This window comes from Phoenix dactylifera, chromosome 2, assembly GCF_009389715.1.
Source record: "Phoenix dactylifera cultivar Barhee BC4 chromosome 2, palm_55x_up_171113_PBpolish2nd_filt_p, whole genome shotgun sequence".
NCBI classification, from domain to species: Eukaryota; Viridiplantae; Streptophyta; class Magnoliopsida; order Arecales; family Arecaceae; genus Phoenix; species Phoenix dactylifera.
Window position 1 is genome coordinate 12,199,885 of NC_052393.1, and position 26,136 is coordinate 12,226,020.

The following is a 26,136-nucleotide window of genomic DNA, read 5'->3' on the forward strand; positions in this document are numbered from 1 at the left end:
ATTCCCGCGTCTGTCCAACCGTCCCACGTGCTGTTGCTGGAAACGGCACGGCACAACCTGGCCAGCCAATCAGCAACGAGCTGCGACGATGAACCCCGTCTTCCCCACGCGGCCACGCGCACCATCCATTCCCACTCTCTTAAAACCCGCTAGCTATTCTTCTCATGTTCTTTATACGTATATTTATGATATGAGATTCCTCTTTCTTGGAATCCAACGGCTTTTTTTTTTTTTTTTAACAATAGTTGCTTGCATCAGTCTAGCATAGGCGCAACCAGTAAAAAAAAAAGGCGTAAAGATGAGGGGTGGTATCAAACCATATCCAAAAGATCTCACCACCAAAATGATAAGCAACGAAGGAGATGGTCTAGTCTGCCATTCTGTTCGTCTTCCAATATACATAAGCAGTCTGAAATGAATCACGGTCTTTCACCAACCATTGAATTTCTCTAAGCAATAGGTGACCATCGCCCTTTTGCTCTATATCCTGAATCCAATCGATCACCATAGTAGAGTTTCCTTCTAGGAAGATGTTATTAGCCCTTAGGACACTCCCGCATAGATGATATCCTCCCATACTGCCCTAAGCTCTCCTCCTATAATTATCATGTCACAAGCGGACTATCCTCTTGTAGCAATCAATCTGGAGTTGTGATCCTGGATCATAAAAGTCGTTTTTTCTCTATCTCCATCTACCGACATACTACCATCGAAGTTCATCATGAGATGGTCAAAAAATGAGGGCTCCCAAGTGACAAGAGTAACTCTAGATATTGTAACAGCAATGTGAGAACTCCAGATGTTTCTAATCCTCTCAGATGAAGTCGCGCTGGTGGTGTTAATGACCTCGGGCTCTATCTATCACAGCCTTCGGAGATGCCCTATATACAACGGCTATTTGGTGAGCAAGAATCAGTAAAAAGACGGTCCTTCGCTTTCCATCCTCCTTTTCACTCTCTCACCTCCACACTTTCCTCCAAGCGGCTGGGAAGGGGCTCGCAATAACTCTGTAGCTAGACAAAAGAAAGAAAGAAGAAAAGAGGAGAAAATGGTCCCATCTGGCATTGCCGACTGCCGCCGGCTCTCGTGGGCATTCCAATTCCTCGCAGCAATGCTAATAAGTGGGTGCTGGTGCTACCAGTACAAGGTGGGAGATCTCGACTCCTGGGGGGTGCCCCCACCCTCCAACCCCCACGTCTGCGCCCTCTGGTCTCAGAAATACCACTTCCGCCTCAGCGACTGACTCTGTAAGAGCCCCCTCCCCCTCTTTCGTTCTCATCGCATTCAAATCCCGTCACCTCCCTCCGGCAACTTACCGCCCAATTGCACTTCCCCTGTGGGCAGTGTTTCTCTACCCGCCGAGCCAGGACTCGGTGATCCAGGTGACGGAGCGGGCGTACAACAGCTGCAGCCTAACGGATCCGATAAAGAAGATGAACGATGGCAACTCGGTGTTTAATCTTACGGCGCCCGGCAATTACTATTTTACTAGTGGCGTCCCGGAGCACTGCCAGAAGCTCCAGAAGCTGGCGATCGCCGTCCCTGCCGCTAATGGCACCTTCTTCCCTCCGGGGGCAGACGCGCCGCCGCCGGGGGCGTCGTCGGCGCTGCCTGCCGCTTCTCCTTCGTATCCCATCGTCTTCGGCCCCTCCCCGCCGCAGGGATCGGGGGCGGGCTCGCTCGGGGCTCAGCGGCTGTTGGGTCGGTTGTCGGTTTGGTCCTTCTGCGTCTCCTGTGAGAGAAGAACAGGACCTTGAGATTTTCCTGGAGAAAATCTAGATCTCGGTTTCTCTGTATTTATGTAATCTTTAATTGTGGGCACTCGGCACGGGTTTCTTTTCTTCTTTTAGAGAAGGTAGAGATGGAACAAGATTATTATTATTTTTTAAAACTTTTAGCAGCAGCAATAGACGTGCTGTTGTTACGGGGCAAAGAATAGACGATCCAAGACCATCACCATGGTTCTATTTAATACGTCCTTTGAAAAACATAATAACAACAACGTGCGGCCACATAAAGTCTAAACTCTATCTAAACATTGAAAATGATAGAGCATCCAATTAGTTGTTTCACGCGGTGATAGGTCCTTTCATGGCCTTTGCACTGCCTTTTAGGTCCAGCAGCAAAGTAGAATCTGCATTTCTTTCTCGGGAGCTCACCGGAATACAGGACAGACTTTGAGATCCATGCTATCCCATCCTCTATCCGATGGCGCACTGCATGGTTATCAATAAATAAGTACCTTCCAAGTTGCAACTCTCAGAAACTGCTATATGCTGCAAACAAACCCAAGGGCTAACTAAGTTCCACTCCGCATGAGATCTAAATCGCACCACGGTAAGGGGATAAATTGCAGCAATCAAGGGTGTTTTTGAGGGCAGCCGGTTGCAATTCACAGAAAGGTAGCAGAATCAGGAGCATGCAGCCAGATACCTGTTCGACTACAGAACTTTTGGTGTTAAGAAAGCTGGACTGATGGAGCTGCTTTTGAGGCTTTTTTATACCCCAAAAGGTGACAAAGAGAAGGTACAACAGTAATCAAATCTCTCTCATTAAAAAAAGAAAAAATCTAATTATACATTAATTGCATTGTGAAATGCAGTAACAGTACTTATGAGATAAATAATTTACCGGCACTACTCTGCGACCCACCCCCGGCACCCGGAGGCGGTGACTGTCGGGCTGGTATATGGGGCCTGCCTGTCACTCATGTCCCAAACTGCCTTGGGAGACTGGTTTTGGGAGCTGGCAATCACAGCAGCACTCCTTATGAAAGCATCCAGCTGCTCACATCTTTTTCTGTATCCTAGAAAGGGCAGCCAACTAGCTGATGAAACATGCACCCAGAGAAAAAAGGCTAAGATCACACGATGACAAAAACAAACCAACTATACGTGCTGATATTAAGAAGATGTCTCAAAATCTGCGCCCATAGGTTTTCCTCCGGAATAGCCCGCGGGTGGTGTTGGCTCCATAAATTGGCTCGATGATTGTTTTGAGTCTGTCCCAACAAAAGGGCTCCTAGTTTGTGTGGTGTTTGAATCCCCATCCATGGCAGAAGTTGTTCTGGAAGGAGATGATGGTTGTACCTCCACATCTGGATAAGCAGCCTTGAACCTTGCTCTCAGACCATCATCAACTAACCTGACTCCTTGCAATTGATTACCCAGGGATAACCACCTGATAAAACCATTTAACCCTTAGAATTGCAAGCCCGTTAAATCGGAATGGATGGTCTAGTGCACCATGGAAACAAGTTGAATTATCAAATATAGAAATAAATATAGAAGTAAGAAGAAAAAGATAATTTTAAGTATCCTGTGCAAGTTGAATTACGAGGAAATCCTTGTTGTAGCAAGGAAATAGAAACAAGAACCCCTCTAGTGAGTGCCGTAACTTGGCAAGACGTTAACTTCAAACTTCTGGAAACTAAGTTCATGATGAAGGACAGAACATTATCAAATTAGGACCTCTTCTTATTGTTGTTTTTCTTATTCTATTTTATTTATTTATTTAGGGCAGGGATGTGGATGGGTCGGCAGCAAGAACTAGGTTCTCTATGGTCCTTCATTGGAAAATAACTTTGAACAGCAACTTACCTATTATTAAGATGAAATATCCTGAATAACACAGCTTACAGTGTTTTACATACAAAAATGCACAAACCATTCTCCTGCAATCAAATTATGGAATTGCCTAGACACAAACATTATGATGGAATGGGTGAAATATTACTGGTTATTGGCATCAAGATCCAACATACCATTTGTATCTATCTAGTGTGACTACATAACCAAGGAAACAGAAACCAGAAAGCAAAAGCATACCCAGCATGTGTATTGTGCATTCGAGCAAACAATTCCAACTTCCTTGTCCTGGGGCTTATCCTCTCCAGCATTGGGTACATCTGCAGCGAAACCATGTACAAATGTGAGCTGTGGACCTTGGACTTGCATATTGAGAAAACTTGCATACTTAACGGGTGTATGATTGTATATCTAAATTTATGTGATACAAATTGAATATAAAGGATAAACTTTTAGTGGAGTATAACAGAGCACCGTTGCATGACAAGGCAATTTGGAGTGCCGTGTCAGGGCAACACCATAAGGTGCTGATAATTAATAGTGACACAAACTACCAAACTGGAGTGCCTAATTGTGCTCTGTGTGAAAGGACCATATGTTTTTGAGATTTTTTTAATAAAAATATCATTTCCTATATGTTCAAAGGAGTCCTTTATGCACAAATTTACTTGAACCTTGGCTAGGTAGGATCTCTAGCATGAAGTGCAACATGCAGCTTCTGGAAAAAGGAGGAGCAAAAAGAAGAATGAAAGGGAAAATAGCAGAGAACAAAGAAGAAAAAGACTATGAAGTATGAACAGATTTTGATAAACATGAACAACTGAAATCAAATACCCCAGAAAATGTTAGAAAGATGAAAGGAGCTGACAATATGTTGAAGGGGTTAGGTAAAACAATATGGGCACAAAAACCTAGAATGGAGAGAAAAGTTAAGAAATACGGTGACGAAAATGAAATGATAGAGGATGTCGGGAGTCAAGACAAAATTTTGAAAGAATTAAATTTTATAAAGGAAATAAATGATAGGCTATGCTGAAAGCAAGGTTCCTTGTGAAGAAAGACAACCATTAAGATCAATACTTCCAAAAGATTTTTCCTAGGATCTGCTTTAAGCCTTTCAGATTCTAGGTCTTGATATCATGAAAATAATAGTATCGAAAAGCTGATAATGTGAAAGAGAAGGAATGAGAACATGCATTCTTTCTCAATCAACTCACTAAGATGAACTATAGGCATTCTTAATGAATGGGGTTTGTAAATTGTCAAATTAGCAACACAGAGCAATAATGGCAAAGTTAGAATTAGTTATTTTCTATTTCTGTTGAAAAAGGAGTCATGGCATAACATCTGAGATTACCTCATCAGGTTTTCGGCTTGTTTCACGAACTTCAGCTACAATAACATCTGTATCAATGTTCCTATTGACCTCTGGGTTTCCCTTTATTCCAACAAGACAATGTTCTTTACTATGATTAAGCCAATGGCCAGTGCGTCCAGTTCGAATAATTCGTTGGAGTTGATTGGTCTTCACCCATATGAGCTCCTCAACACGCTTGTATCCCCAAAGCTCCAAACTGATGAATGTTAAAAAAAAGAAAAAGAAAATTCCATGGGTTTGCCTCAAAGTCCTACCACCAGTCTAAAGCCAACTGTTTGTATAAACATATAAAATAAATATGCCAATGCAATCATGTATAAGAGATTAAAAAGAAACTCGCAATAAGAACATTTGATATGTTACTGTCTCTGAATGACTAGAAAGGTGCAGTGATCAGAGGAAAAACCAAACAGAATTAATCAGCTAAAAAAGTTCCAACTAATTTCACTTTGTTCAGCTGAAAAACAATCTTGGACAGCAAAAAATAGAAGCACAAAAACAAGATCAAGTATGGTAATACTATGGAAAAGGTTGTTTTAATATAAACACCAAGATGGATATCCTTCATACTAAAAGAGCAAAAATTTACAATTATTTCTTTCCACCTAGGCTCCAGTCAAACCCTTGTTTCCTTCTATTATCTACAGTTTGGACTCACAGTGACAGAACCTTTAAAGCTTCATGTCTCCGTTAAATGCCACATATGTTACCATAGAAAGGTACAGTTTGGGCAGATCAAATATCAACATCTTGGTTATATTATGCAAAAGAATCTGTCTCACATACAATACAAGTTTTGACAGTGTTAGATGTTCTAACAAAAGATCCTTTGCAGTTTGACCATTTCATGTCTTTGGACACTAAGCCTAAAAATAATTACAGTGATATAACATGACTTGATATGGTAGAGGGGTCTTCATTCGCTCATATTCACAAGGAACTACAAGGGGAAATAAACAAATATGATAAGCTTGCCGTAAGAAGACACCTCCCTCAGTTACAGGTTACTCCAAATGTAATATTGAGTCTGTCAAAAGGACAAATATATATCAGACATCAGGAAAAAGTAAGTAATTGCAATCAAAGGCCAGGGGCCAGGGGTTATGGTTGATTGCCTGCTCGGACATGCTGAAAGCCTGCCCTTTCTACCATATTTTCACAATGCTTTTAAATAAAAGATGTAATGGATAAGTCATCATTGATTCTCCTAACAATGAACAATATCAACGGTTTTCCTGCACAGTAGTGTAGAAACAGGACCTCCCTCAGTTACAAGTTGCTCCAATGAACTTTTAAAGTTTGCCACAAAAACAAAATATATAAGAGAACAGCAAAAAGTAAGAAATTGCAATAAAAGTCCAGGGGCCAGGGCTATGGTTGATTGTCTGCTCTCACATGCTGAAAGCCCACCCTTTCTACCATATTTGCATGATTAAAAGAAAATAAAAGCTCTAATGGCTGTCTAAGTCATTATTGGTTCTTATAACAAAGAGAAATACCAGCAATTTTCATGCACAATATGGCAAAAAGAAAAATTTACCATTCACGCCCAAGTTCCATTGCACGCCCAGTGACCCATAGAAAAATCAGACCATCAGTCTGCAATGCAGGTACGTTAAGATTTCTCATCTCATCATCTGACATTGTACCATATGGCAATTCCATGTGAATGTCCCAAGGTGGGTCTGCCATGATAACTCCAAACTGCCCTAAAATGTCCATTCTGAAGTTACGGATGTCACAGTTTATCCATTGAGGTTCTCCAAGCTCCACTTCTGAACAATATTCGGCCCTTTGGGACTTGATTGGTTTTGGAGGTGGAAGATTAGTAGCACCCATTCTCATTGGAGGTATATCTGGTGTTTGGTCAAGTTCATAATGAACATATTTGCAGGTCTGTTAACAAAAGTATTAATCAGCTATAAACCATAGTACAAGAAAAGATGACTAAGGGGATTTGATAAAATAGAAAAAAAAAGTAAACCTTTGTGTGACGGCATGTATCAAGAAAAGAGCAGTCACCTAAATTTGTATCAGTGTGCGGAGCAATAATCCGCCGAAAATGCACCTGTTAACAATCAATTGGCAGGTTAAAAACAGTATACAGCAATCAGAAGATGAAGTGATATGACCAAAAAAGAAAGATCAGCAGAAGCAAGTTCATTTCTTATTGTCAGAATATTAACCGAACTCTAATTAATAACTAATAAGCACATTCTCCATTTATGCAAACTATTCAAAGTAATCGGGTTAGGATTGCTGATATTATTTTAGCGCCTTTATTTCTGGCCAGTCTTGATTAATAAATACAGATAGACTTTAAGGATTGCAAGAGTACAAGATTCCACAGTCTCTTCAACTTCTTCTTTTTTAATCCTTAGAAACATCATCTATTCACTACAGAAAGTATTTTCACTTAAAGCGAGAACCAATTTCACCCTATCTGCACTATATATCAAGAACCCTAATAAGTATATTCCATATATTCTTTCTATAACTGTGCATATATATTGCATGTTGCATTGTCTATTTATGACTCTTCAAATATAATTTTATTGTACCATCTAATTAACGGTCCATTGAACTCCAAATATTCAATATATATGGCTTTATATCAAAAATCCTACCTAGTATATATTATATATTCTTTCTATGGAGGGTGAGCATTGGGGCAACCGTAAGGTTGCTCCATTACGACTTGGAGGTCATGGGTTCCAAACATGGAAACAAACTCTCTGCATGCCAGGTATAACTATGTATATCTGACCCTCCCTAGACTCCACAATTGCAGAGCCTTGTACACTACGCCACACTTTTTTTGTATATTCTTTCTATGATTGTGCATATAAATTGCATGTTGCATAATCTATTTACGAGTCTTAAAAGTGTAGCTTTATTGTACTATCTAATTTAGGGTCAATTGATTTCCAGATCAATATATATATGATTTTATGTACTATTGAAGTACAGCATTCACTTCCAAATCCTTTGAAATCTTTTTATTTGCTAAACATGCTCAGTAAACTTCGTCAACTACAAGTGATATTAGATCTTTATTTTCTCTTCAAGCCTAGTGTTGTAATGAACTTACCTCTAGCACATAATTTGACCAAACCATCCAATTAGAGCAATATTTTAAAGTTAGAAATGAAATCACTTTTGTTAATCATTAACTATAATGACGTAACTAGAAGCAGGAACCTACAACTTTGTGGCATTAATATATTGATTTAATTAATTACCAATTCCTTTCTCTAATATCAAACGAGTTTGCGTGAAACACAAGTATGATGATAATATGAAGATAGTATAAGTGCAGCATACAAACATCCAAAAGATTCCACATAAATCATATCAAATGCAAGATAATGAGATATAGGCATAATTACATTTTTATGCATGATTTTGTTAAACAATCAATGGTAACACTAACCTTCTCACATGCAATGAATGAACCAGTTTGGCGTCGGCAATCTTCTTTAGTTAAATGTGTACAATACTCTTTGAGTTGAGAGCCACCCTTGGTCTTGAACTGAAAACAGAATGCTCAACATCAGGTGCCATGAGTGCTAAAACATGCATGGAAAGTAACTAATATTTGAGCAGGAAGCCCTCAGCAGCTTCCACACATAGTTTAGTGATAGAAGCAGTAAAGATGCACAAGCTGTCCTGAATAAGGAACCAAAATGGGAAGGCACTTGAGACTTCATATAAAACTTTCACTATGACCAGTACTAGACAATTTTAAAAAATTGAATTTAGGCCTGAACCCCCATAATTTTGCATCAGGTTAACATAATTTAAACAACTTATACATGTTCCAGTATATTCCCCATTTCTGTATTGTTTTTGATCATGAAGTAGCTGCGTTGAAATCCAAGTTTGAGGAGCAATATGCAAGTATTATTCATGACAGAAAAATCTGCACACAACACATGCTCTCATGAGCAAACAAGTCATAGTCCAAGTCATGAGAGCATTTTCTACCTTGTGGCAGATATTTAGGAATGAAGAAAATTCAAGAGATTTGAATGGACAATGTGCATTTAGAATGGGCAACCAGCCCCTTATAAAATGTCATCCATCAGAGATACTAATACGAGTTTAAGTTGATATGGCATTATATGTTTCATATGTTTCATTTTAGCCTGGTTCATCTGGCCAAAATGCACTTTAATTAAAATGCAATTCAGATATGCCAGAAACCAAATCAAATTGGCACTCAACTCCATTGAATATTTTCATATCATTCAATCCCCTATTGGTACAAATGCCTAACACTTTAGAATCCTCTCCTGCACACATTTAAACTAAAACATTACATGTCCATTTAATGAGGGCAAGCTCTTCCAATTGCCTGAAATTCAACGTATTTAGCCTCATTTTATTATATTAAGAATTGGAGATTTCTTAAAGTTCGAGATTATGCTTTTATTTGGTGTATGAGCATAATGGATCAATTTATGAATTATTTCATAAATTCGATTCTTGAAAGCAAGTGGATGCTGACTATCCTATGAGAAATGAAGATAGAGTTGATAATTATTTACTAGCACCTTCAGGAATTAAAGCATAAGCAAGAAGGTTTTCTTCTTCTTGATTTCTGTAAAACTCTGCAAAAAGTAAAGCCTGCAGTTCTGCTATAATTCTTTTTAAGGCAAGTGATAGAATTTTTATATACCACAGAACAAATGCAAGAAAATCAACAATTGAGTAGTGAGTCTAGCACGAAGGAGCAAATAATCACCCCTTTCCCCATTCTACTGTGCAAAGCGTAAACTAAAATCAAACAATTGCTGATACTAACTAAATCAACAAACACAATCTTTGACGTGAGAAAACTCACGAACAAAAAAAAAATATTAACCACTCAATTTTGACATTAACACTTGAAAATGCCATATATTCTTCCTGAAAGTGATCCATTCAACTATTAGAGAGACCCTAACTTTAGAATCACATCATTTTTTCCTTTGTTAGTTAGCAAGAAATCCATCAAGGCATATGAATTCATGAATAACAATTTAACATAACAGTTGACACACAGAAGAGCGACACAGATATAAATAAGAACCAAAATTTCCGAACCTTTGCCGCAACAGCAGTTTCCTTTGCAGTCGGGCGGTGAATGAGATCCAAAAGTTCCTCTCCAGTCTTCGATTTTTGCATTTCCCTGAACGTCTTCTTGTTCAGCAATGCCTCAAGGTCCTTCAGCTCATCCTCCTCAGTCCTTTGGTTCGATGGCGCCGGACTTGGGCTTCCCATAGCAGCGCCAGGCCCCATGACAGGCCTGTTGGGGGGAGGGATGCCCATCATCCTCGGAATCCCCATCGAGCTCGTAGCCCTCCGCCCGCCCCTTGGGCCGACCATGGGCGGCGGCGCGCCAGGCTGTGGAAACATAGGAGACATGCCAGATAAATGAGGGTCAGGAGGCCCCATCCACATCTCTGGCGGTGGCCTCGGCATCATCGCAACGCCGCCATCGACTCCGCCCATCCCCGGCCCCTGACCCTGGTTGTTCCCATCGGCGAAACTGGCTTCCGCCTCCCGCGGCTGCTGATTCTGGGAGGAGCACTCTTGGAGCTCCTTGAGGAGCTTGTTCCGATCAATACCCCAAATCATCAACATAGACTTCCCGTTCACCGTGAAGTCCTCCAGCTGCACCCCGCCGCTCTCCTCGGCGATCCGCCGGAGCGCCGTCTCGACAGCGGAGATCGGTCCGAGCTCCCCGCCGAGCTCGACCAGGGCGGCCTTCTCGGCGGGGGTGGCTGAGGACTGGTCGCCCTCGAGCCGGCGGAGCAGGGCGGCGGAGTCGATCTCGGTGAAGGGGATGAGCTCAAGGAGGTAGACGGCGATCATGGTGCGGACGACCGAGAGGTGGTCGCCACCGCCGCTGGATCCGCCGCCGGATCCGCCTCCGTCGGCGTCGGGAGAGGAGCGGTCGCGGCGGGGCTCAGGGGAGGGCTTGGGACGGGTGCGGGGAGGAAGGGAATGGGAGTCGGGGAGAGGGGGGCGGCGGCGAGGGGTGAGGGGGCGGGGGGAATCGGAGGGGGGGGTGTTGGGGTTAGGGTTAGGGTTGGGGGTGGGGAAGAAGGGCCGGCGGTTGAAGGCGGAGATGACGCGGAGGGAGATGTCGAGGGAGGAGACGAGGTCCGGGACGACGGTCTGAAGGGAGACGATGAGGTCCTGCTGGGCTTGCCGACGGGCCTCGATGGAGTCTTCCAACTGGTGGCGCATCTCCTTCAGTGTGGTGACGTCATCCCCTCCGCCGCCGCCGTCGGTCTGGGAGTCCATGGCCGTGAGTGCCCCGCCACCAGAACAAACGCGAAGCGGACTACGAGGGGAGGGAACCGGCAGGTTTTCGGATCCAACGATTGATTGAGGCTGCGAAGCACCGTTCGTGCACGTCCAAGGGCTAAACTGACATAATACCCGTTTTATTAACATCTGAGGAGTCGCGCGGCGCCAGATCGTCGCAATTAGTTCAAAGTGGTGATTAAGCACAAGCGGCATGTTCCAAGAAGATGAAAGCCCGGGATATGCTTGATCCTGATCCAACCTAATTTTATATTCAAATCATAATTTTGAATCCAGAGCCAACAAGTTGGATCAGGTTAATGAAAAAAAAAAAAGACCTGACAGTTCTCATGCAGATCAGGTTGAAGTCTAAGTATGGGCTATATCCAATCCAAAATTTTTATATTCGGATAGGACTGGATCAAAGCCAGATTTGTAATTCTAGTCGAATTGGATATAAATCACTGAAAAAATTAAACAAAATTAAAAAAAAAAAACAACTTCAACTTGAATTTTTGAAAAAAATTTGATTTTATCTAAATAATTGATCATTCTTAATAAATAATAAAAGATGAATATTTAGATATAATTTAAATAAAAGTAGATGAGAGAGATTCGATGGGGTTTTTTTTTCAAGCAAATAAAATTACAAACGTCGCACACGATCAAACCGTAAAGCATAGGCAATAGTCAACGGCAATACCCTTCGCGGTTGACCAAGAAGTCAACGAGCATCCATCCAACTTGCATCCCCACCAACGGGTCATGAATCATGATACCCTCAGACCCCAACACTGAGCATCAAGATCCCTGGAGAGGGCATAATCGTGGCAACCCAACACAAGTAACAACACTAGCACATCAAGATCCCTGGAGAGGGCGAGAGCATAATGCCATATAAGTAAGGCGAGCATCAAGATCCAACCCAACCCAAGTAACAACACTAACATATATGCAAGGCGAGCATCAAGCAGGGGATAATCCAAGAAACGGCGATAAAGCGGATCACTGCTGCCGTGGAAAGGCCTTGTGGGCAAGCCAGACAAGGAGACAAATGGCGCCAAGTAGGAGGAACCAGTTGATTGCTAAGTAGTATGGTTTCCAAGGTCACTAAAGATTGTGCTAGGCCCAATCAGACCCCATTCAATGGTGCTCACGAGCCCCCATGCGGTTCCCAGGTGCACCAGTGCCGATATAAAGGTTCCCACCACCTGATAGAAATAAAGCTGCATCGACCATCCTCTGTCAGCAATAACAGTGCATATGATTTATCATGTTTAGAGTTCATGCAGCGGTAACAGTGCATACAATTGCGATTCCAACAAGACTGCATGGATTTGAATCCAGAGCCCAAAGGCAATGCTTCGAGTAACTTATAAATCCATATGCGACCCATATGCAATGACTGAGTGAAGACTGAACAAATGAAACAGGTGAGAAAACAATCAGAAAAAGCAGCGCTTCAGTGGTTTAGGGAGAACAAAATAGATCTAGAACTTGCAAATCAGATAATGGAATGTTATGGAACTACTGAACTGAAGAATTTACTCACATAAAACACTTGGGAGAAACGCCTGGTGACAAATATGATGTTGGATAACAATATGTATTAGGAGTGATACATCTGATGCTTAGGAGTAAGCCAAGAAAATTCTGCAAAGTATACAGCACCACAACAGAAAAGAAACTGCAACAGATATTTATCACCACATGGACGATCATTTGGGGTCTCAGCATGTATCTTTTTCGCGCATAGCCGCGCGCACGATGCATCTTGAGAGGGCCGAGCTTCAGGGTGGCACTAGAATCCATGCTCATGAGTATCAATGAAGTCCTGCAAAATTCATATGAACTTATGTACTGACTTGCAGTTATATGAGGATCAGGGAATTGAAACGAAAGAAAGTTTGTTTGGTAGCGTGCAGTCCCCAAAAGCATGAGACCGGTTGGTCTCATTTGATGCGAGAATATCCCTTCATACATCTGATACATCAGTTAAGACTTTCTCCATGAACGGATGCTAGCTTGTAAAACAACTGCTTAACCCTGTCGAGAGATTGGATCATGTGACAGAAGCCAGTCGGAATGTGAAAAATTGAGATAGAGCAACAAATAAGTTCATCCAGAGAACACCACTCTCATCCAAAATATGTTATGAATAGCAATGCACTGGATTATCTGTTGTTTATGAGATTATGTGACTTCAATTATACACCAATTCTTTGTTAAAACATTGAACATAATAAAAAGTTGAACTCACGTCATTGCTCCATCTACAACACATTTTGAAAAAGGCAGTCCTAACCAAAATTCTAGATTCAGGGCCTGCTTCTGGTGGACCTGTGGCATCAAACAGGCAGAATGGAAAGATGCTTTGTCTCATATCACAAACATTAGCAAGAAGACATACTAGCAAAACTAAGAAACAAGAGAGTGAGCTTCCACCAGCATGTGTCCGCTTAATCCTAGGTCTGTCCCTTTTCTAAGAGAACATATAGAAAGAGAGACATACATACAGATGACCAATCAAGTCCAATCGGCACAATTCCAACCGGGGAACATATTGTATGCAAAGCTGCAGACGAAGGCAATCAAGAACTGTTTACAAGTCAAGCTGTGCCTCGGCCTGTTTTCCTTCCCACGGAGTCCCTGTATCCACATTATGCATATAAAAATAATGTATAATTAGCTACTCCTAACATTGGTTCATTTCATAAATCAGCGATGTTCCTTCGGCCTTTTCTGCTTAGCTTGGAACTAGAAATTATAAGGAAGAGAGAGGAAGGCAAACCTGAAGAGACAGACTTGAACAAGATTAAAGGCCACCACATAGCAGCAGGCACCACCAAGTACCTCCTGAATAATCCTGCCCAGCCATATCCCAGGTACCTGCTCTCCACCAAACAACTGGATCCAATTCAATGCTAAGAAAATGATAAAACAACCAATCGGAAACTGGAATTCTTAGACAAACACTAGCTCTGTTTCCTTTGCCAACTGCCAAAGATCTTGGGAGAGACGGATCGACGGTAGTTGAGCCGTGGATGGTCACCAGCGGAAAAAGGCGTTCGAGGTGAAGGATGTTTTCCTTTCCTCACGTGGTCCGTTACATACTTTGCCTTCTGTTTCTTGCTTCTTGGGTTGGATCCGTAAATCCACAATGTTGACTGCGTGAAGAGATTCGAATCAGAACCCGGACCCATTGCCCGAACACGTACAGAGCCGTACAGAGGTTGGGGGGCGGGGAGAGAGCCAGTGAACCGCAGAAGTGGAGGCGCGGGTCCCACTGCGATGGCAAATCACCATCGAGTCCTCGAGCCCCCCGGACTCGAACTGGACTTGTCCGTGACCATCCGAGGCTCTCTCGAGCGGGCCGTGTGCCGGACTCTGTGCAACGCGCCACACTCGGCCTGCGCGCTAGATTTTGGGCCGCAGTGTGTGAGCGCTTGGCGCGCAGGACTCAAGCGAGGGAACATGGCCCGCCACACGAGGAAACGCCAGGCGATGGACCAGGGATCCTACGGCCCAAACCATCGACGCACAAAGGAAAAGGCGAAAAAGAAGTCAGTGTTTTTCTTTTCTTTTTAAAATTTGTCATTCGAAACATCTAAATGTAGAAAATTACATATCAACGTACAAGACAAGAATAACATGATTTGATAGGTTAACTATACATGGGCAAAGCAAAGCATAGCTTAAACAAATAATCAGTCGAACCTCCACAAGAAGTAAATTATAAAGAAGAAGAAATAAAGAAGGAAAAGGCAAGTGCAATCCAAAAGACGGAAAAAAATGGGAAGCAGCAACCGGAAAACGGGTTTGCATTTCCGATGAAATCGATGAAGACAAATTTTCTCCTCATAAAAGACACACAGTCCTGATGTCAAATTTAATTCTTCTAATATCATAATTAAATTCTCTCACCTCGTCTTGGTAGCCGAAGACATGCCCATGCCATGAGGGTACACTCCATTACTCAAAGCCTGATCGTGACATCGAAAAGAGCCAAAGTGCTCCATAAATGACCCGATCTCTCATGAACCAAACCTACCCGCTTTTGAATGACACAAACCCCATCCTGTGCACCAGGAAAACCAGAGGATAAGAGGGTTGAACTGCATAAAATAACACACAATAATAATAATAATAACAACAACAGTTTTCTATAGCTCCAAAAAACGGATTGTGACAAATGGAAAGGACGACACCAACACCTTCAAGTACTCAACAAATAAATTGCCAGAATAGAATAATTGAAAAAAAGACAATACATATTCTTATTTCACTATCTCTCTTACTGTTGATTATATTTCACATTATTTCACTCTCACACTTGCAATAGCAAGTCAAAAACATTTTTAACAAAGCCACCAGTCAGCCAGCAACAACAAAAATGCATGTTATTGTGGAGTAGAGCAGACCATCACAAAGCCCGTGTGGTACAGTAATGTCACTTCAATTTTCTAACAAGTTATGCTCTCTCACTCTTATTAGTCAATTTTTTTAAAAAACTGAGAGCAGAATACAAAAAAAAATCCACAATATGTTGGAAAGCTGCAATGGCAAGCCATGTGAATTATCTATTCAACATAAGGTAGTAGAACTTCAAGTCAAAAAAATATGTTTACACTAACCATAAAATTATCTAGCTTCACTATTTATCTTCAATGTGTATGTTTCGATTGAAAATCGCATCAGAAATTGTACCTGCTTGAGAAAAACAAATGTTATTCAGGCAAGTAAATCAGGACATAACCTACACGTGCACACCATCAACTGGAGAAGGCACCAAGTCTGAACCTTCAGAAGTATTTCTCAAATGTTTGAACTAGGTAACTCATAAACCTGGTGCTTATATCGTTATGTTCAAAACAAATGTAATCTAAGAAACCACAGAAGATCTTGCCTCATTTGGGCTTTCAAAATATTATTATTATTTTTCTTTTGAAAGGGAGTATACCCTGGAAGAGCTGTGTCGTGGCATCCAAACTTTAGAATTGCAGCTTGACTGCTTTCTCCTAGAGAAGCCTCATATGCCACTAACGGTCCCTACTCACATCCAATTAATTTTCCATCCTGCAATGGATGACCGGCTAGCTGAAATCTTAGGCTTACATTGGGTTGTCAGCTTGTTATAATATAACACAATCTATAGAAAATCTAAAAATAAGAGTGCTAGATACAGACATAAGAAACAGTTATAAAGATATCATAGTTAGGCTTCAATCAAGTTGCCTCATGCCAGGCATAACTGATCCAAGAAAAAAAAAAGATATCATAGTTTTTCCCAGCATAGAGCTTTATCTATGACAGCCACCATTTTCTTTTAGCTACATTTGGTTCAGGAAAATTAAAAATTAGGATTGGAAAAATTACATAGGAAAGTTATATTCATTAAAATATTGGCCAAATTTACTTTTATTTTTGTAAGGCTACAATTTCTAGAATAAGTTTTGACTAAAGATGTTTTTAGTCTATCCCAAAAGAAAGGCATATAAATAATACATTATAGACGAATATAAAAATATATACTCTTCTTAATGGCTAATATAAGCAAGTTTGACCCATACAACTATTTATTGCTTCCTATCACTTAGTAGCTGTTTGATAAATCAAAGACTCGTGACCAGCTTTATGCCTGCTTAATTCCTGAACCAAATACTGCTTTACCAAGCCAAAAAAATAACTTCAACTAAAAGTTATTTCAAAAAAATTGACCAATTAGAAAATTGTGTAACTTCAGAAATAACTATTCTTATAAAATAAACCATTTTAATTTCACTTTTTGTTATACCTGACCCAATTGCAGCCCTAATGCATTAATGTTTGTTCCTATCTGGATCAGGAGCACGCAAGTCTCCTATTTTGATCAGGAGCAAACCGCAGATTAAAATCTGCATACATACTTGATGCTTGGGTACGCAATAACATAAGCATAAATTTATTACGATATAAAGAACATTGGGAACTTTTATTATTTAACATACCTTTATCCTTGTTTATTTGATCGACCAATTGGATTCAAGTGACACACATATCAATTGTCTAAAAGGCAAGGAGCCACAATACTCATGTACGCATACCACGATTACAGGTATAAATCTCATTAAGTGGCCACAAATTTCTACACATTGCCTACCAGTCACTAGCAGAATATCAATATTCATTTGTAGCAAATACAGACATTGATCCTAATCTTTGGCTCATAACAAGGGAAAAAGACAAATTGTCTAACAGTCATATTTATAGTTTTTTCCACAAAAGCAAGGATGTAAATATAAGTGTGTCCGCTCATACCCATTCCACCTACAGCCTTACTAGCAAAAGCACATCTAATATTTTTTTAGAAAAAGAGAATTTAAATGCCAATGAAAATTAAAAGAAATCTTATTGGTGCATTTCCTTTGCATCATATTTTCAACTCTCCGGATCAGAAAAGTACTATTTTTTATCCATCAATGATTTCGCACAATAACAGAATTGTATTCTATTTCTTTCTTTTCCTGTTGCAAGATCCGGTAATTCTTCCAAGGTCAAGCTCTTTGGGGAAAGATGCCAATAACTTCTATTTCTCCAACAAACAAAGGATGTATTCTCAAAGAAAATAATTTATTTACGTTCCTTTTAACCCAAAAAAGGAACATAGGTTTCTAGTTTTAATCAGAAAGAGGAATATGAATCTGCAAGCTCATAGTATCTACAAAAAGAGTATCTGCCAAAAAGATAGCTTGCAACTGTTCTAAAAAATATACAATAAGAAAGCAGCATCCTGCAGTGGGGTACTGGGGCAGAGCCAAATATCACTCTATTTTATAAATGGATAAATATCACCCCCTTACTCATGTTCTTCACAGAGAGGTAGTGCAAATGGTTCTATATATTTTATTAAAAATCTCGTATATTGCAAACAGGTATGTGGATTAACTCATCATGAGGCTTCCAAATTACAGCATCAATACATAACTTCAATCTACAAAGTTCCTTACAACATCCGTTAGATTCCTTCTAATCAAAGTCGAAAGAATTGATATCGGGCACCATACCGGTTCCCCGGCGGAACAACTCCCTACGTGTTGGGCTCGTACCGAAAGAAGGCACGGCACCGTGGGAGAGATAAAAGGAGAGAGAGAGAGCAAGGGAGAAAAGGCCAAAGGAGGGTGGTGGATGCCGGCGGAAGCCATGGCAAGCGGCGTTGCAGCCGTTCCCCTCTTTCTTTCGAAACAGGAGAACCGACAACGGCCTCGGCTATCATAGCCTTCGCCGGCCCTCCACGGCCCTCCGCCGGTGTCTGCCACCTCTCCTTCTCCCTACCTCCCCTCCTGCGCTCTCTCTTTCTTTCTCCTCCGGCTCCGGCAAGCGTCTCATTTTTACAGCCGAAACCGTACCGGTCTCACCGGTGTGGCTCGGAACGAGCGGAACCACCCGATTCGGGATGGTTCCGCCGACGTTGCTTCTGATATACATGTCCTTAAGATCTCAATTCAAAGTTTAACCAGTAAAGCATAAAAAATGACCAACAATTCTTGGCTATAATGTCCGGAGTTGATGAACCCAAAAACAAATTGAAATCTTTAACCATCCTAGCCTTTTATTGAACTTATATTGGTGCAAGGAAAACACAGAATCCAGAATCTCATTAGCCATATGAGCTTATGTTGTGTTCCCCACACGTGGGGGTGGGGTATAGACATTTTTTAACACATCATATTTTAAATTCATAAGTAAACGAATTCAAAACCCGGACAAATAACAAGAAATATGATATAAAGTATAGGCAACAAACCCCAAGAAATTATACAAACATAAGCAATCCCGAATTTAACTCAAGATTTGCTATTGGAATATCCAAGCTTAGGTGCTACCTTTACTATTAATACCCACCTATACATATGCACTAGAAAACTATTCCAAAGATCAAGATAATGAGAAATGAGAAGACAAAAATGTGGAACTTCTCAAACATGATGCCAATCTACAAGCCAAAACAGGAACAATGAATGCATTGACATCTTAACTGCTACAGGTACTTCTTTATTTTCCTAAATCAGTGAGTGAAAAAATATATTGGAGTTGTCCTATTTTGATGAATGCAACAAAATTTCACATTTGACAACTTGCCCAACTTTCAAGCCCAGATGTAGAATGTATCACAAGGAAAAATGGCACATAGAATCATAGAGTAGGGAGAGACAAACCCTCGTAGTTGCAACTTGATAAAAGAGATAGCTAGATAAACCATGCAAATGATGCAAATTTCTCATGCATGGGGCCCAATACAGACAACTGGCACCTAGCAAACTCAGCTTCCTTCAACCAAATTTTAGCAGTAACCCAAGACTCATAGTTTAAATCACAAAAACCCATCTCTTCGGCCCATTCAATAATTTTAAAACGGAAAGTAGATTGCTAAATTGTGTTGAATTGAGATTAATCAGCCATGAAGCTCGTGTCATTGAGGTGACATAATACAAAGCACCAATTCGATTTTCTAAACTACCTCATAAGTAGCTTACTTTAGCTTTGTCCACTGTTGCAATCCCAAAGTTTCATATATAATTCATTATAAACAAAGAGTTAACCCCTTTGCATATATAAGCAATTGATAAATAGATGTACCGCAATCAATCTTCAAAATTAGTAATTGGAGAAAGGACCATGAATTTCATATCAACTGCAGCACTAATGTCAAACTAGTTACTACTTCAGAACATCAAACAATAGCACATATTGTCCTTTGAAGGAAAATGCCATTGCGAAGCCAATTTATGGGATAGACAATAGATATGCCAGGCAATATAAACTCAAAAGTTTCCGCACTCTCACGTTCAAAGTCTATGAAAAGAAAACCGGAAAGGTTAATCTACTAACAGTCCCATGGTCAACAAAGCATCCTGATCTCAACATGTTTACAAGATGGTAACAGTTGAATAATGATTCAGCATAATGAGTGTATAACCCTCTGACATTATCTTCAAGCAAATGTTTTACTTGCACACAAACGCATAGACTGAAATATCAGCATCTGTCACCTGGAAAGAGAAAATCCTCCCGATATCAACGCCTGCCACGAGGTCTGCCAGCTGACCTCGGACCAGCAAAGCGAGCAAATTGCAGCCTTAAATTGGCTGAATCTCGGTCATGCACGTCAAACTTATAACCTGCAAAATTGAATCGTGACAACTTTATGCTGTGTAAGCGACGTATTGTTTTTTGGAGCATAAGAGGACCTACAATATAACGCATGAACCAAACGGCGCACTAAAACATTCCATAAAGGAAGCCCACTTATGCGACTCCATGCCAAGTACCAGCAATTAAGGTTGTTTTTGCACATTAAACGAGTCCTAGAAAAACAATCTATGGATTTTGTTTTATCAAGATGTTTGGCATACCAAATTTTTCGCATTATTAAATGCCACAGTTCCTCCAAAAGCTGGGATATTTAAAGTGTTCGTAAGTATTTACTTCAAATCCAAGATGTAAGGTGGAAACAAATTTCGGGTCCCAATATAAAAACCCTACATGATCTTAAGCAATGAGAGTTCATGCAGCAGCTAGCTACAGCCTCATCCAACACAACCAACCCATATAAGGCGCTCAATTTAGATCAAATCCATAAAATATTTCATTTGAAGGCCCAGGAGAATTAGCCACCGTACTAAAGACAGACAAAAACATAGGTCAGGCTAGATACAAACATGTCGACACTTAGAATGGAAGTCATATTAAAAACAGAAGAACAAAGAGAAAGAAAGGCTCCTCTATCTCCAACCTCCCTGTGCAGCACTTCTAAGCAAGACCACTCCCTATTTCTCTCCGACCTAGCAAATCAACCTCAAGCCTCCAAAAAGGTGCACAAATACATGGATTATACACACCACACACACACACACACGCACACTAAGTGACGTTATCCCTCAAAATAAAACTTTGCGTAGTTGCAGAATACAGAAGTACTTATGTGCATATACATGATATAAGCACATGCACACACGTATCCAGCAATTGCATGATTCCACCTAAAATTACTTCTATCTACAGTGAAACACTCAATGTACATTTAGCTAGTGCTGCTACGTTTGCATGCCTACCAAGAGTCAGTTCAGCATAAATGAATGACGATTTAAGGTTGACATTTTATTGTAGAAAACACTAACAACAGGCCTGTAAGTTTGTTAATTCGTCATTACCCCTTGCTCAAATCAAAATACCCATCATAATCAAAAAAAACCAATATCTTAATATCACTACTGCCTTGTTAGAATCTTTTCCATAGCACATGGGAAGCTACTGCAATTACATCTTTTCGTAGTAAATAGGGGATTGACGATGACAGCTTTCAAGATTGCTCAGGAAGTCAATATGCCTATACACAACAGACAACCTTTATATCCAGTAAAATATTGAATGAACATCCTAGAAATGACAAATGACAATAATGAGCATGACATGAACAATTGGACATTCATACTTGTTGAGGAAAGTACCTTTACTGGTATATTGCCCCGCAAACAGATATATCATTTATGCTATTTGTATTGGCCAGCTTACAAAAGATGGACACTTTCTAATTCCTCATGGTGGGCCTCAAAAAACTTTCACTCAATTAGCAGCAACAAAATTCATGTGAGATGGAACATTTTGAACCAACTAGACCACCCTTTCCAAACACACGTGCGATAAAGCTCTATCACATTAACTTATAAGACTTTTAAATTACATCCATTTTCCACTATCGAGGTTCTTTGTGCTGTCATAGTAACATATTACATGCACACCTTGATATACACTTCAATTATATTTTATCTTTTGACCAGAATAAAAAAAATAGCAATCTTCTGCATTGCATGGTAACCAAGGAAATTTAGATGAGCCAAATCATAACAAATACGGAGGAAATCTCATTTAAAGAAAAAAAAGGACTCAATGTTCTTACATAACATGAAGCAGATGTGTCATGAAACCTTTTGAAAAGCATTCTAATTCCAAACTACTTTGATTAACTTATATCTAAAACCATTTTCAAAATCAGGAAGCAAACAAGGGAATCAAATGTCAGCAATAATAACACAATCTGGGATATAATGTTACTGAACCAGCATTATAAATGGAGAACCTTAAAGAAATTGCTGAGCAAAATCAAACAACCAAGATATAAGAACTGGTAAAGAGCACAAACAATCACAAGAGAACCCATGGCATAACAAAAATAGCATCAACAAGCATGAAAATAAATGTAAAGATAAATGAGCCTAACAAGTCCATAACAATAGATAGGAAAATCAATACTGTTCCTTCACCTTGCAAAGCATCCAAAGCAACTGCAGCTTGACTAGGGTTAGAGAAATCGACAAAGCATAGAACAAGTGGATCTCCTCCAGGCTGCAGCACGTTACAGGAAAAAATTTTAAGATGTAGACAAATAATGGATTGAAAAGACCAGATAATAATCCAATCCAGTAAAAGCAGTAACTCACATGTCTAGATGCCTTATTCACAAGTCTAATCTCTTGAAAACCTGCAAATGGACGAAAAATATCTGCATAGAAATGAAGGAGCAACACCTGGAAAAATGTACATATCGAAAGACTAGAACATCTATAGAAGGATACGAGACACTTCCCTGCGCGTGCAGTTCGCAGGAAGGCCCTCCACAAATAATGTGCTCGATGCATCTGGAGGCAGAGGCATTTCTGGTCTACCACTTCCATATCCATCACTTTGTCCATCAATGCCCCCAACACCCATCATATGCATATCATCAACAGAATGACTACCCATTCCACCAGCAACTGGCCTAAGGGATTCGCCGCCACCATAAGACACATTTCGCTGTAAAATTTCCCAATGCAGATCAGACTTTTATAACATTAAATTTAACAAAAGAAATAAAATGTCAAGCATCTTTCTAGCATACCCGCTCACGCAAATAACGTTCATAGGATGCATTGATCGATGCAGTGTCCCTGATGACACGGCATCCCACCCTCCCTTCTTCACGAGGATAATAATCAACATATTCCAGACCACTAGGAACATCTTCAAAGTCAAAACACATTTAGTTGAGCAAAAGAGACCTCCTTCCAAGATAGATCATTATGCACACTTTACATGGGCTATCATTGATTTTGTAATGAGAATTAAACAAAATTTTGCTTCTGATTTATATTAGTTAGCATTCCATAGAAAGAAATCATTATTATTTCAAAATAATAAATATTGTTAAACATACTTTTACTACAAGAGCAAGAATATAATTGTAACAAAGATAACATTGGATTACCAGCTACAAGTTTATAACCCAATACAATGTTACAACCATTTCTGCCACACAAGATTTGAAAATCAGGAAAGCTGATTAAAGAAGGCTATGGATGTGTAAAATTAGTTAACAATACTTTACATGCGGCAAAAATTAGTTAATCATTCAAATGATAAAAAAATTTAGGACACAGACGCTATTTTTACATGTAAAACCCGATCACGCAAAACTTCAATTCATTAACGACACTTGTTCTTTGTGAATTGTCAATCGACCATTTAAGAATGCTAGATTGGGTGGTTAAATGGTCAAGATGCCAACAAAGCCATTGAGTGTGAAGCAATGTGGTAGAAAGACAATTAGCCATTGTTTATTCTTCAGGACTTGAACTGTTGACCTACTGAAATCATTTTGATGATGATGCTATGGCCACAGTTGCAAGGGCTGGCATGAGACAATGGGGCATCAAATTCCCCAAGCTTCAGATAAAGCAAAGGTCTCATGAATTGGCAATACACATACATGCACATCCATGCATGTAAAAGTAATTGCAAAATACAAGATAAAGGGGATATAAGAGCAAGTTTTTCATAGAGAATGCAACAAGATTTTTGACTGAAAACATAGGATTTTTATCTCTGAAAAATCTATTCTGAGAATCTTATTTTCCTTGAGGAATTCAAGGGACAATAGGCACCTGACAGCCACATGATAAGTCAACAGAAGAATATGATTTAAATAAACCTCCTAGACACTTTCTACATGCACCATTTTCTGCCCCCAACCGCATCTCATGCTTCCCCAACCATCTAAAAAGCTCATCCCCTAAAATCTCTTAGACTATGTTTGGTTGCCAAGAGAGCAAAAGAACAGGAAATTAAGTCAGTAAAATAAAGGAAAAAATAAAGAATTTTCTCATGATTATTTTAACATAGAAAATCAAAGAGCAAGAATTTTCTCAAGAATTTTCCCAAACAAGGCCTGAGGGAAATTCAAGGGAACCAACACATTAGCAAATGTTCCTTTTCTTAAACTTTATCAGAGGCACAGATAAACAAAATAACAGAACCAAATTTTCTTATCCAGAAAGAAAACGAATGAATTTGTTGATAAGAAATAAATACGACGAGATCAAGAATTATTCTGGCCCCTCAATTGTGAATATCTCAACTAGCAGATTGACAGTACCAACATAATAGACAAAGACGCAGTAAATTACAGAAATTCTTCAAACCTAGCCATCATCCACGTATTCTAACCAATCTCTCAACCATTAAAACCCTAATACGATAAGATTTAATGCCACAGTCACAAAAACAAGCAATTTCATCTAAAATTCTCCCAGAAAACCATCTTTAAACTGTATCAAGGACCAACTACTCGATCTCAAGGTACGTTAACTCATCAAGAAAGAGAAAATACAGAGAATTTTCCAACATTGCACCCATCACCACCACCAAAAGAACAAGGAAAACCCCATAAAGTAGAAACAAAATCCAAATTAAATCAACGAAACATCCGGAGACATATCATGGCAAGTGGAAAGAAGCGAAACCCTAGGCGACGGAAAAAGCGAAGGAAGCACCTCCGTGGTCGGAACGAGGGCGCTTCACGGTGATCTGAAGGGGAGACAAAGGGGCCGACACCTGGTGGCGAGCGTCGCCGTACCTCCACTGGCCGTCGGCCATCGGCGCTCTTGGCGAGAGAAAGAGGCCACCTAAGGCTTCTCTCTTGTCTATTCCGATCGAGGTCGGAAGAGGAGAGAGGGGCGAAAGGCGGAAAGCCAAGGGAACAACCGACGCCGCTCCAAGGCGCTATTTAATAGTGGAGCGGCGGAGTTGTGTGTGAGTCCCATACCGGGTACATTCTATATGCGCTGCGCCTTCAGAGCTCTCACTTGACCTAGGCCATTGATTTGCGAGGTCGCTAATCCTAAGGGAAGCCTTATCTTCCTTGGGTATTGCGAATATGTTGGGCTCAATAAAAAAAAATTATGGATTACCCCCTAATATTTTTATATTTACAGATAAATTTTTATTTTTGTTTATAATAACATTTTTGTGATTTTTTTTTTTGTAGATACGATCATTTTTGTTAATTATCATTGATCTAACTCTTGTTAAAGTTAATCAATGTTGCAAAGAATAAAGTGACATTGGCTTGACAAGGAATGGGGCTCGGATTTGGTCACTTCTTATTCACTTCACTTTTTTCTTACTCGATACTTGGCTACAAGGAGAGAAATTGTAGAGAGGCATAAGTTAAAAGTTCAAAAACTAGAGGCAAAAATATCTAGATGATACTAAATCAGCATTGTTAGGAGAATATAAAGAGAATATTCTGTTATTATCTGGTTATCTTAATCCAAGATAGTATAAATAATAAGTCACAAGATTCATGAATTATAATATAAATATAGAAAGCAGGAATTAATATCGAATTGAAAGGTCTGTGGACTAATATATGGAAAACTTTAACAAAATATATATTATATCTTGAAATATGGGATACAATATCTAGAAACTTTGAGATATAGTTTCATCTAGGGATGCAAATAGGACACCTCGGATCGGGTCATTAGTGATTCATACCCAATCCGGTTTCTTGTTCGG

At 40.0% G+C, this 26,136-nt stretch overlaps 2 protein-coding genes and 1 long non-coding RNA gene across 13 annotated transcripts; 1 reads left to right on the plus strand and 2 right to left on the minus strand.

The window, feature by feature from the left end:
• Positions 1-710: 710 nt before the first annotated feature.
• On the plus strand, positions 711-2,206 carry LOC120108168. The gene is made up of 2 exons (XR_005509651.1): positions 711-1,247; positions 1,345-2,206. It is a non-coding gene; the product is annotated as an uncharacterized LOC120108168 (long non-coding RNA).
• LOC103719473 (probable N6-adenosine-methyltransferase MT-A70-like) lies at positions 1,937-14,780 on the minus strand. 11 transcript variants are annotated; one of them, XR_005509615.1, is made up of 12 exons: positions 14,054-14,780; positions 12,815-13,911; positions 11,966-12,678; positions 10,054-11,514; positions 8,399-8,497; positions 6,950-7,033; positions 6,506-6,861; positions 4,945-5,161; positions 3,828-3,907; positions 2,632-3,180; positions 2,334-2,433; positions 1,937-2,216 (listed from the first exon to the last, which is right to left on the minus strand). XR_005509615.1 is itself a non-coding variant. In XM_039121740.1 (12 exons), exons 6-12 carry the CDS (start codon positions 11,476-11,478, stop codon positions 2,904-2,906), a joined length of 2,538 nt encoding a protein of 845 aa, XP_038977668.1. In that variant the 5' UTR covers positions 11,479-11,514; positions 11,966-12,678; positions 12,815-13,096; positions 13,523-13,602; positions 13,779-13,911; positions 14,054-14,780; the 3' UTR covers positions 2,525-2,903. The 11 variants fall into 11 exon arrangements, 8 of the variants coding, with proteins under 8 accessions (XP_038977668.1, XP_038977661.1, XP_038977665.1 ...); XR_005509611.1 differs by having other exon boundaries at positions 2,334-2,441; XM_039121740.1 differs by lacking the exons at positions 1,937-2,216; positions 2,334-2,433 and having other exon boundaries at positions 2,525-3,180; positions 12,815-13,096; positions 13,523-13,602; positions 13,779-13,911.
• A 5,266-nt stretch (positions 14,781-20,046) lies between these two features.
• Positions 20,047-25,327, minus strand: LOC113463554 (RNA-binding protein 1-like). The gene is made up of 6 exons (XM_026809385.2): positions 25,110-25,327; positions 23,180-23,301; positions 22,875-23,094; positions 22,740-22,801; positions 22,563-22,644; positions 20,047-20,420 (listed from the first exon to the last, which is right to left on the minus strand). Exons 1-6 carry the CDS (start codon positions 25,210-25,212, stop codon positions 20,317-20,319), a joined length of 693 nt encoding a protein of 230 aa, XP_026665186.2. The 5' UTR covers positions 25,213-25,327; the 3' UTR covers positions 20,047-20,316.
• Positions 25,328-26,136: the final 809 nt, after the last annotated feature.

Coding starts and splice junctions, on each gene's coding strand:
- LOC103719473 (XM_039121737.1), bottom strand. CDS start 11,478: ATGCCGCTTGTGCTTAATCACCACTTTGAACTAATTGCGACGATCTGG. Junction 8,498..10,053: donor AAACTGCTGTTGCGGCAAAG/GTTCGGAAATTT, acceptor TTCTGTTTTCAG/TTCAAGACCAAGGGTGGCTC. Junction 3,908..4,944: donor CAAGCCGAAAACCTGATGAG/GTAATCTCAGAT, acceptor GTTTCGCTGCAG/ATGTACCCAATGCTGGAGAG.
- LOC113463554 (XM_026809385.2), bottom strand. CDS start 25,212: ATGGCCGACGGCCAGTGGAGGTACGGCGACGCTCGCCACCAGGTGTCG. Junction 22,645..22,739: donor TGAATAAGGCATCTAGACAT/GTGAGTTACTGC, acceptor AACGTGCTGCAG/CCTGGAGGAGATCCACTTGT. Junction 20,421..22,562: donor TGCTTTGGATGCTTTGCAAG/GTGAAGGAACAG, acceptor TCAATTTTGCAG/GTTATAAGTTTGACGTGCAT.